We start from the raw sequence: 11,597 nt of genomic DNA, 5'->3' as shown, positions 1-11,597 counted from the left end.
TATCACTACAGAAGTAGGATTGCCCAACCTTTCTTCCGAGGAGTGGCTGGTGGGTTTGAACCGCCAGCCGTCTGGTTAGCAGGCAAGTGTCTTAGCCACTATGCTACCAGAGCTCCCATTGGCCATCAGAGAGATGCAAATCAAAACGACGACGAAATACCACCCCACCCCAGCACTGATGGCAAGGTTCAACAAGACAGAAAATAACAAATGCTGGCAGGGATGTGGAGAGATTGGGAGTCCCATACACTGCTGGTGGGACTGTGAAGTAATACCACCACTGTGGAAAGCAGTATGGTGATTCCTTAGAAAGCTGGAATTGGAGACACCATCTGACCCATCAATTCCATTATTGTTGTTGTTGTTATTTGCCATCAAGTCGGCCCCGACTCAATCAATTCCATTACTAGGTATATATCCTACACAGGTGACAGCCAGGACAGGAACAGATATATGTACATTCATGTTCATAACAGCACTACTTACAATAGCAGAAAGATGGAAATAACCTACGTGCCCATCAGTGGAAGAGTGGATGACCAAACTATGGTACATACACACAATGGAATGCTACGCAGCACTAAAGAATAATGCAGAGTCTGCAAAACACTGCATAATATGGATGAACTTGGAGCACATTATGCTGAGTGAAATAAGTCAATCACAGAAGGACAGATATAGTATTAGTTGGTTGTTGTAGAGGGTCGAGGAAAGGTTTATATGTAGAGAAGGAAACTTTCTTTGTTGGTTGCCAGGGGTGGGAGGGAAGGGGAAGGAACACTGCAAAAAATGCACTGACCTATGTCACTTTAGTTTTGTGTATTTCACTGTACATAAATTATATTTTAATAAAATGCATTTTAAAAAAAAAAGCACCCTTAAGGATCTCTAAGAAAGATACATTAGAAACAGACTAATTCTCAAATAGCTGCCTTCCTCCCACACTGGAACAAGTTGCTATTTCTTTGTGCATCAGATCAAGTAGCTTGCTTATGTTTCCAAAAAAAAAAAAAATCTAACTCACTGCTGTCCAGTCGATTCCAACTCCTTGCAAGCCTGTAGGACACAGCAGAACTGCCCCAAAGGGTCTCCAGGGCTCTTAATCTTTACAGAAGCAGACTGCCACATCTTCCTCTGACAGAGTGGTTGGTCAAACCACCAACTTTCAGTTAGCAGCTGAAAGCTTAATCATTGTGCCACTAGGGCTCTTCGCTTATGTTTAAAGGGTTATATTAAACAAACAAACAAAAAAAAAGCAAAACATTTCTTTAAACACCACAATCATCATCTGCTGTGTGGAGGCTTACCACTAGGAGAGATATATCAGAGTTGAGACGTGGAGGGAATGCCGACTTATCAAATGCACAATGGGCATCATGCTTTCACTTTCCATTACTTTCGCAGTTGAACCCGTGAGGGAAGTGTACACAAGATGGGAACACTGCTGTATATTCTAACAGGTGTTCAGAGTAAAAGGCCTTAGTATAACCAAATCCATGCAGCATGAAACTTGTGGCCAGAACTTTTTAAGACTGATCCGGCTGGCTAGAACCAGAACCTGACCTGCTGCTGCTGGAGAGGAAAGAGAAAGCCTGTTGAGCTGCAAACCCTAAGAACTGTTGAGAAGAGTCAAAGAGCACAAGCTAGCTCTCCTCAGTCAGTTTCCAACTAGAAATAACGTTTTCATCAGCTGATGCCTATAAAGACCAATTATTTCTTGTAAAAACTGAGAGGCAACAGGATGTTCAGAAAGCAGGAGATTCCACACACAGCTTTCCCGGGGCCGGGGGAGCGAGTGGTGAACCATGAGCTCTGAGGGCACTTCATCATCATCTCCAAGCAGCCTCCGACCTTGCAGCTTCCTGGTCCCCCTGCCATCCTGAACCATGCCTTCCTGTTGGGGCTACTCTCCGCTCTCCTCTCTCCAATCACTGACTTTTCTGACCTCTTTGGGGGCCCCTCCTCCCCCTGACCTCTGCATGCTCTCCTCACTACATCCTAACCAAACCGAGTGACAGTAAACCTAGGCCATCCTTTACTGCTGGTGTTCCCCAAGGTACCCTTGGCCTCCTGCTCTCTTTTTATGCTATACTCTCCCCTTGGACTGTCTCATCCAGCCCTAAGGTTTATGCTACCATCTCAACCCTGGACTCACAGATCGGCAGCTGACTCCTGAAGTCCTGGACCCAGAGTTCAAACTGCCTCCTGGACAACTGCAGGAGCTCTGGTAGCATAGTACCTAAGGCACATGACTGCTAACCAGAAGGCTGGTGGTTCAAACCCACCAGCCACTCCTTGGAAGGAAGGTTGGGCAATCTACTTCCATAGCGATTCCGCCTCAGAAAACCAAGGAGGGCTCGCTCTGAGTCAGGTCTGACTCGACGACAGTGAGTTTGGTTTTTGGGCAACTGTACCTGCTGGCCCACAGACACGCCTTCCCCACACTGCTCCTCTCCCACAGACCTCACTTCAGCTGGTGGCATCAGCAGTGGTACCGTTACTTTGCCAGAAGCCAGGGCCGAATGCAATCTCGCCAGCCCCTCACCACGCCTTTCCTCTTTTTTCTACACTCCACCCTGGCATGGTCCTTCTCATCTCTCTCCAGGTGACTGCAAAAACTTCTAAACTGAGCTCTCTTCAAGGCTAACTTTGCCTGGCAGTGAGAGGCACTGTGCTCACAGATCAAGTATCACTGTGCTGAAAGCCTGTGGTGACTTCTCATTATCTCGGAATGGTGTTTGACTCCGCCTCGATGGTGATACCAGATCCCTTCAAACTGGCCCCAGGTTATCTCTTCAGTCAAGCCACACACCTGCCACCCCTGATCTCTGGGTCACAATCCTCCCGTTCCACTACTGTCTCCAAATGTGTACACTGGTTCATACTGTTCCTCGGCCCTGCAGCTTCCTGCCAGTTTTCCATAGTGAGCATGAGCAGATGTCACCTTCTCAGTGAAAACGTCCCTATGCTTCCTGGGCAGAACCTGTCCTTCCCCCAGGCGGCTCTCGCAGCCCCAGCACTGACCTGCACTGCTCTGCACAGCGTTACCTGCATCTGCTCGCCTGGCTTTCTCATGCACCTGGGCATCCTTGGGGCCCAGCACAGAGCAGGTGCTCAATAAATGCCCAGAATACAGGAAGCTGAGAAGGAGGGAAAAATCAGAGACAAGCGTGGCAGAGAACAAAAACAGGAGCAGAAGTCAGAAGTGGCAAAAGGAGAGAATATCGGTTTTCAAGAGCAGAGCCCGTGCCTGAGACAGCCCAGCTCCAACACTGGGGGAGTTGGCCTGCAGACAGTGAGCAGCTGGCCACTGGTGCCCCACTCAACGGAGCAGCTGCTGAGGACCTAGGAACCAGTGCTCGGCACGGCACACGTGTCTAAGTATAAGGTGGTCAAAAAGGTACCTGAACCTCACGCTCCCCAAGAGAAGCCTGCCATGATGAAGCCACAGCCAGTGAGGCGCTGGACTCAAGGGACGGGAAGCCTTTCATTGTCCACAGGAGGGGCAGGGGAGGGAAGCGGGCAGCCCTATCGGAGGTCTCTGTGTTAAAGAGATGCAGAAATAGGCTACTGCACACCAAGGTTACATTAAAAAAGCAATTTAAATAAAAAGCTTTAGACAGCTACATCCTTAGTGATGTAGGAAATTATTCTCCACAAAGCTTTCACAGAGAGAGTTCCGTTATGATCCACAAGAGCACAGGATTGGCCACCAGAAGAAGAGGATTCCAGCACCTGCTCTATCACTGGGCCCGTCACCTGGGTCAAGTCATCAATCTCAACTGCACAAAGGACAGTAAGGCTCAGAGCAGTGTTGTAACTCCTGTTTCCCTGCTGCCTTCCACACAGGATTGTTACAGGACCAAGAAACAATGTATATGAAAGCACATAAAAATGGCAGAGTGCAACACAGTGCTGAACTACACCTGCTCCTCGCTTATCAACTACCTTGTTATCTGACGTCCTGCACTTATGACAACAGTGAAAAATCTGGCATCCAACTACTTTGTGCATTAATGATGTACATCTGGTGGTAACAAAGGGTGTGAGGCAAGAGTAACGCTGGCTGTGAAGGTTAAGGTTACACATCCATTTAGCTGGGCCATGATTCTAAGTGGTTTGGGAGTTACATAATGACACAGACATCCTCCCTACTGTGATCTGAGGTGGTCATCCTCCATTTTTGCATAAGGCCAATTTTCACATAATGCCTGGTCTGTGGAACCTAACCATGTCGCTAGGCAAGGAGTGAGTGTACTTACTATCAATTTCACAAGTTCTGCAGTGTTTACCAATAGTGGTTTGGTGGCTACCTAATGTTCATTGATGCTACTTCTGCACTCTTGGTTCTACGGTTAAAAAATGATATGACAAGTACATTTAACAATCTGCATAATCAAAGTAAATCATTTTCTGTATACAAGTTATTATATAATAAGTGTTTTAACTATATTTCAAATAGAAAATAGTGTCTTATCAGAGTTCTTCTACCTCTAGAAATGAATTTTAGTTAAAACATCAATTTAGATTCTACAATAGAGAATTTAAAAACAAGCATTTTTAAAAGTCCAATGATAAAAACATATTTTGAGTGCACAGATCCCACAACGGTAAGATAGGTTCTACTGTCAGGTCCATTTTACAGAAGTCAAGGCACAGAGAGGTTAGATAGGTCTCCAAGGTAACACAGAGAGTAAACAGTAAAGCATGAAATAAAAGTTAAGCAGTGTTGCAAAAGTGTGTTCCTCTCCCTCCCCACTAGATTATTTTGTTTATTGTCCTCTCAAATGCTTTTGTAAACAGTAGCCACTGTGTTCTTTTTAGAAAGATGGGACGCATCCCCTCCCTCACCCACATCTGCCCCCACTCACCTCTGTGCTGCTCTGGCACTCTGGGCTGACTTCTCAGAAGCTGCAGTATTAACTCTTAGGCTCCCTTAAGCAGACCATGAGCTTTCTGAATACAGGTACCATGTATTCCTATAACCCTGATGTCCAGGCCCTAGTGAGCTCTAAATGTGAGGCTGTTCACAAATGACACCAGGCTTACGGTCCGGGGAATGGTTTTAAAAGATACATGTAAGCAATGCTAACAGAAGAACAAGCTTAGTGTTAAGTATTTCCAAAGCTTCACCTCACTTCCTTCTCACTCGCTTCTGGAGAAGAGGCCACTTCATGACACAAGACAGTCTAAAAAGGTTTTGTACATACTATGTTCAATTGTCTCAATCATTCAGTAAGCTAAACAAAGCTAAACAGGCACACAATTTACAAATGAAGAAACTGAAGCTCACAGAAGTCACCAAAGAGTGAGAAAGGGGAAAGTGGGAACACAGCCTAGATCTCTGAAGCCCAGCACACTCTCTGCTCCGCACCAGGACTTCCATTCACCTAATAATTATGCTGAAGGATTCAGCAGCTCAGAGAGACCCGCTGATCTATACTGAAGAGAGAGGGAGTACACCGTCTCTGGGCCGGAGCTGTGAGCCAGCCTCGCTGCTTGGTCTGGCCCACTCCCACCTTTCCCTGCCTGTTCAGATGTACTTCGTAGCATGCTAGTCATGCTTCTGTTCCGAAGTGTACTATTGCTTCAGTGTTTTCGTTGTTAAAAAATTGTTCTCTGGCCCTCTCCAGACCCATCTGTACTTATTTGTTCTGTGATTTTGGGTATGGTTGTCAGGCTAATTACTGAGAAAGGCTACTGGTCTTTAGGAGCCCTGGTGGCACAACAGCTAAGCACTTGGCTGCTAACCAAAAGGTCAACGGTTCAAACCCACCAGCTGCTCCTTGGGAAAAAGATCACAGCCTAGGAAACTCTATGGGGTAGTTCTACTCTGTCTTAAAGAGTTTCTATGAATCAGAATTGACTCACAGCACAAAACAAACATGTTCTTAACCTGTGGGTATCATCAATCTTTGATTCAAAAACTCAGCAAGCTAAGTGTATTCTTTTTCCTTACCTTAGTGGTAATCCATTCCTTCCTATGTTTGTTATAACAAACATCTGTCTTTAGATTTTAAGAGCAAAGCCTTTCCTAAAATCAAAATATTTTCTGAACACTGACGACTTTTTAGATGTTAATTGATTTTAGTTCATTTATCCAATTCTCAACAAGAAGAACTATCATCAGTAAATCTTTTAAAAATATAAGTATTTTACTAGTTAACTATAACAAACAAAGGCTTCTACAATAGAAGAACTAAGTTTTACCAACTGTAAAAATTTTGTATAATGCAAACTATACCAACTATAAATCTAAATCAATTTCTCCAATATAATTTGAATCAATATTCACCACCTATCACAGAACTGTTCTGTGACCCAGTAAGCATCTTACACTGAGAAGCAGTACAGTATAAACTCTGCTTCTTCGTCACAAAAAAAGAAATATTATGTTTAACTATCTTCTGAGACAGGTTTTTCAGAAATAAGAAAATATGCAAAGTTATTAATTAAAAGTAATGAGTAATCATAAACACATTTATATGTTCGGTAATATGTCTAAATATAGCTATCTTAAAATAGCACTGACCATTAAAAAAAAAAGGAAACATTTATGAAATGTGTCAAGCTCTGCTCTTTGGTCTTGGCCACAGAGGTGAGATGACGAAGGGAAGGCATCGCTTGGAAAGCGTCACGCTAAGACGCCCAGTTGTGCCACCACTGTGGCTCTAAGGTCCACCCCTTCAGAAATCAGCCTGTGGCAAACATGGCTATGCTGCCAAGGGTAAGAGACAGCACACAAGAGTGCCAGGGCTCAAAGATGGACCACCACCAGGACCATCAATGGGACACCTAAAAACTGCCCCGCGGATCCCAGTGGGCAGTCTATGAAGGAGCACAGAGAGAAGAGGGCGGCTGCTGCCGCAACCAATTCATCTTTAGAGTTTAACCCTGGTTGTGCCATAAATATTCTGGTATAAAAAGAAAGACAGAAACATATGACTCTCCAAAGCCTTAAATAATTTAAAACTTGAAAATTAAAAAATTTAATTGCTTTAAATTTTTCAAGAAAATATAGAGACATACCCTTCTACAAGCCAATTCAGACACACTTCTTCTAGCAATCAATGCAACACAATTCTGCCTTCCTAAGTCAGATGCAAATAAAGGTACCAGGGTATACAGTATATGCAAGTTCCTGGGACCCTCAAAGAACTGTTTGTAAGTACTCTCCTGTAGGGTCCTAAAGAATAGATAAAAGATCATGAACTGATGAGAAATAGTGACTAGGCCAAGGGCAGACCCCAAAATGGGAACAGAATGTGACTAATCCAAGGTGAAGGGTTTCTGGAAACTTGTTCTACGTACATGTTCCCACACTGGCTCACAAACAAACTGCTAGGGCTGAACTCTGGAAGGGAAATGAGTTGAACATTTTAAAAAGCCAAGACACTCAACTTGTTGAAGACCAAGGTGAATACCTTTTCACTGCTTGACTACAGGACAGAGCAGAACTGGCCCATGGGGTTTCTACGGATGTCAATCTTTACTGAAGCAGACTGCCTCATCTCTCTCCTGCAGACTGGCAGACTGCCAACCTTTTGGTTGGCAGCTGAGTGCTTTAACCACAGTGCCACCAGAGCTCCTTAGGAGGTAAATAAACCAAAACACCCACTGTCATTGATTCTGATTCATAGCGACCCCCACTGGGTTTCCAAGGCTGTAAATGTATCTTCACAGAAACAGACTACCTCATTTTCCTTCCATGGAGCAATGGGCGGTTTGAACCACCCACCTTCTGGCTAGCAATCAATTGCCTCAGGCACTGCGCCACCAGAACTCCCGCAGGTAAGCAAAGCAGGTGAGAATTTTAAAGGTAGAGTGATTGTTTGTCAAGGGAAAGAGAAGCCAGTTTTATTTGATCTGTTTCAGGGTTAGGGGTTATTGCCAATAATCACTCAGCCAGTTTTACAATTACCTTTGTTTTCCTTTGTAAATAAGAAATTAATCCACCAGAGCGTAATTTCAGAACCAGACAGCCTTTAAGTAACCATCAGGATAAGCATGGGGCTTTATGTAACAAAGACTATGGAGGGTGAAGGCTCGTGAAAGGAAAATACACAGATAATACAAGAAGACTGCCTCCGCCCCACACCAAAGCTGCTGTGGCAACTAACCAAGTGTCCACTGGCTTTTCTGGGTTTCAACCTCTCTCCCTGCCTCTGCTAACCCTCATGTAGAGAGAAAATGAGAGATCTGAAGATGGACAAAGGCAGAGAAGAGTGGCAAAACAAACGAATTGTGCCCAAATATATACTCCACAAGTGAAGAGGTGCCACCAGAAAGAGAACAGGCCATGGCACTGTCACAATCACAAACAATATTCTTCCCCCACACCTGACCTTAGGCTTCCTTTTGTTTTACAATCAATACCCACTCCTATGCACACTCCAATGCTGCGTACTGTTTCATCCTCTCAGCAGGTGACTACTTCTTATACACCAACCTTCTACTATTCAGCTCTAAGGTGACTAGAACCCGATTAGATCCTGCAGATACTAACTACTTAATGGTGACGTTATAAAACAGAGCTGAAGGGATTAGGCAAGCAGCTAAGCAGAGCCTGCAAAGCAATTCAACTGAACCAAACCAAGAACACAAATTACCTAACCCTTAGTCCAAAGTCGACTTGCTAGACTTAGATTCCTAATTGAGAATGTGGCTTATATGGGCACTCCCCCACCTAGAAACTTTTGTCAGCAAGTGGAGTGGGGAGCAAGCACAAAAATACTATAACCCAAAACCCACGGCCATCGAGTCAATTCCAACTCATAGTGACCCTGCAGGACAGAGCAGAACTGCCCCAGAGGGCTCCCACTGCTGTAAATCTTTACTGAAGCAGACTGCCTCATCTTTTTCCTGTGGAGCAGCTCGTGAGTTCGAACCCTCAACTTTCTGGTTAGCAGCCAAATGCTTTAACCACTGTACCACCAGAGCTCCTTCAAAAATATGACAGTATATACTTATTATCTAATATAATATAAAAAATTACAGTAGAAGTTGGTAATATTTTTAAGAGTGGGGAAAAAAAATCTACAAGAGATCAATATGAAGTTCCTGCTGATGACCACTAATCCCATGTTCAAGGTTAACCACATAAAGCAACAGGAGTACACAATGACCATTCCGAGAGAGAGAGAGAGAGAGAGAGAGAGAGAGAGAGAGAAGGAGGAATAAGTGATGTGTAAGGACTAGCATCTGAGAAGTTTCAGTTGGCCAGGCCATCCATCTATCCATTCATCCATCAACACACACACACATTATATATCTATATATACACACACATGTATATACACATGTATGGTCAAAAAAAGGAGTCCTGGAAAACAAGTGATAGAAGAGTTTGAAAAGAAAAATAGAAAACTTACACTTTATGTAGATATGTGTATATGGTATATACAGCTGCACATACACAAATGAATATATATTTTCTAAACATATAAATGAACAAGGACAAGTATAAAACAAAAATACGAATCTCATGCACTGTACTTTATTTTGATCTATGTAACTTGGGTGGAGAGGGTTTGGATAAGCACCTGATCTGCATATTCATTTAGGTACTGAGGACTGGGCACTTTTCCTTCTGTTATAGATAAGGTCACCAGGAGTCACCACAAATAACAGCAAGGCTGTTAGGACAGGCCAACAAAAGTCTTATTTATAAGCGCTCTTAATACCTTGGAAGGAGCCTTGGTGGCACAGTAGTTAAGTGCTTGGCAACTAAAGGTTGGTGGTTGGAACCCACCAGCTGCTCCATGGGAGAAAGATATGGCAATTTGCTTCCATAATGATTTACAACCTGGAAAACTCCATGGGCAGTTCCACTCTGTCCTAGCACTTAACCCCTGTGCCACCAGGGCTCCTTGTTAGCCTTACATACAGCATGCCAATTTGGAAAGTAAATACCATTGCCAGCAAGTGTTTAACTGACAACTTATCCAAATAAAGTCTGTTTGACAGTTTTTAAATGGTAAACTGAAAAGGACTTAACAGAGCACAGTTTGGACTTCATTTTCAAGCATATGAAACTTTTAAAAAATCTAACCTCAGACTAGTTAGTTCCAAGACTTAATAAACCAATGGGACTCTTATTTGCTCAGCTCTCTGGCAGTTAAGTACTTGTCCAATTTCAACACCTACTACAATCAACGAGGCAGTGTATTTTACAAGTTATAAGTTCATTTGCATGAACTGCAGAATTCTCTAATACAACCCTTATTGAGAGTCTGGGAAGGAAGGTTGGGCAATCTATTTCCGTAGTGATACCGCCTCGGAAACCCAAGGAGGGGTCGCTGTGAGTCGGGGTCGATTCCACGGTACGTAACAAGAACAACAGGGTCGTTATGAGTTGGAATCCATTCGATGGCTGTGGGTTTGGGTTTTTGTTGTTGATGACTGAGCACCAGAAGCAATTTTTTTAGCTTGAAAAACTTCAATGGATTGTAGTTCAGCTGCTGTTCAAAACTCAGAATTACGTAAGAATTTTAAAATGCCGAAATCATTCTACATTCAATGAAACAGTCCCTCTCAAACTCTTCCTTTTTCTTGTAAGTGCAAATGCAATTTTAAAAAAGATGACTAAGCCCTACAGCTTAAAAGGAACTGGAATATTACAACAATATGCTTAAAACCGGTAACTGAAGTAGAGCTCATAAACGCGTCTTGTCTTACGCAGCTTTTTTTTTTTTTTTTAAGTTTTAGTTTAGGAAAAGTTCACAGGCCACATTCTGAGGAGCGCTCAATCCTTCTGTTCAGGGTAAAACTACAGAACTTCACAGTCCTTACAGCATTGTGAGCTGCGGCTGTAAAAACCGTCTTTGGAGGTTTCTATGACTCAAGTTCGCTTAAAACACACAACCAAAAAGTCACCTTGGCATGAATGGACTTAAGACATCAGCCGCGCGCGCTGGCATTTTTGGCTTCATTGGATGTGGAAGATGCTCGCCGACCTGAGCAAGGAGCACAGATTCCGCGAGCCTTTTTTATTTATTTTTTTGAACACCTTTTCGAAAGTAGTAAACCGAGCTAGGACAGAACTTGGGGGGGCAGCGGCCCTCCCTCTCGGACACACCTGACCGGGCGTTTGTCCCGGGGGCCCTGGCTGCCGCTACAAACCCACTCGAAGAGCTGTCAGCGGCCGCTCAGCCACGGAAGTCGCGGGATCTCCGAGGCCGCGGCTCAGCGCCCAAAGCCCCGGCTTCCCCGGCTGCCCGGGGCTCGCGGACTGGACGTCCGCTGCGCGTCAGTTTCCGGCCGCCGCTGGCCTCCGAGCCGCGGCCAGCCAGCCCCTCGAACCCACGCCGCGGCCTAGCGCCGCCCGCCCGCCCTCCTCACCTGCACGGCTACGGCGCTTCTCGCGTCGCCGGTCGCTCTCGTAGAAGCCCAGCGTCTCGGTATGCTGAGGCGCTGGCGGGGGCCCATGGCCGCCACTGCCGCCCGGCTGCTCCGCCTCGCCGCGGCCACCTCGCTCCGGGCCGTCCGCACCACCGCCGCCGCCTTCTCCCGGGGCGGCCGCGCCGCCAACGCCCGCCATGTTCCGAGCACAACAAACTGTCCCCGCCACCTCCCTCCAGACTCCAGCCCGGCCTCCG

At 45.1% G+C, this 11,597-nt stretch overlaps 1 protein-coding gene across 1 annotated transcript in view; it reads right to left on the bottom strand.

The window, feature by feature from the left end:
• Positions 1-11,539, bottom strand: part of TAPT1 (transmembrane anterior posterior transformation 1) — a 102,057-nt gene extending 90,518 nt beyond the window's left edge. The window contains exon 1 of the mRNA XM_007950075.2: positions 11,341-11,539. Within this exon, the coding sequence (XP_007948266.1) occupies positions 11,341-11,539 (199 nt within the window). The remainder of the gene's footprint in view (positions 1-11,340) is intronic.
• Between the last annotated feature and the right edge of the window lie 58 nt (positions 11,540-11,597).

The sequence above is a fragment of the Orycteropus afer genome, unplaced genomic scaffold, assembly GCF_000298275.1.
Source record: "Orycteropus afer afer isolate SDZICR_OR568_19922 unplaced genomic scaffold, OryAfe1.0 scaffold00262, whole genome shotgun sequence".
Classification (NCBI taxonomy): Eukaryota; Metazoa; Chordata; class Mammalia; order Tubulidentata; family Orycteropodidae; genus Orycteropus; species Orycteropus afer.
The sequence above is the reverse complement of the archived record's forward strand: the minus strand, read 5'-3'. Positions and strand labels throughout refer to the sequence as shown.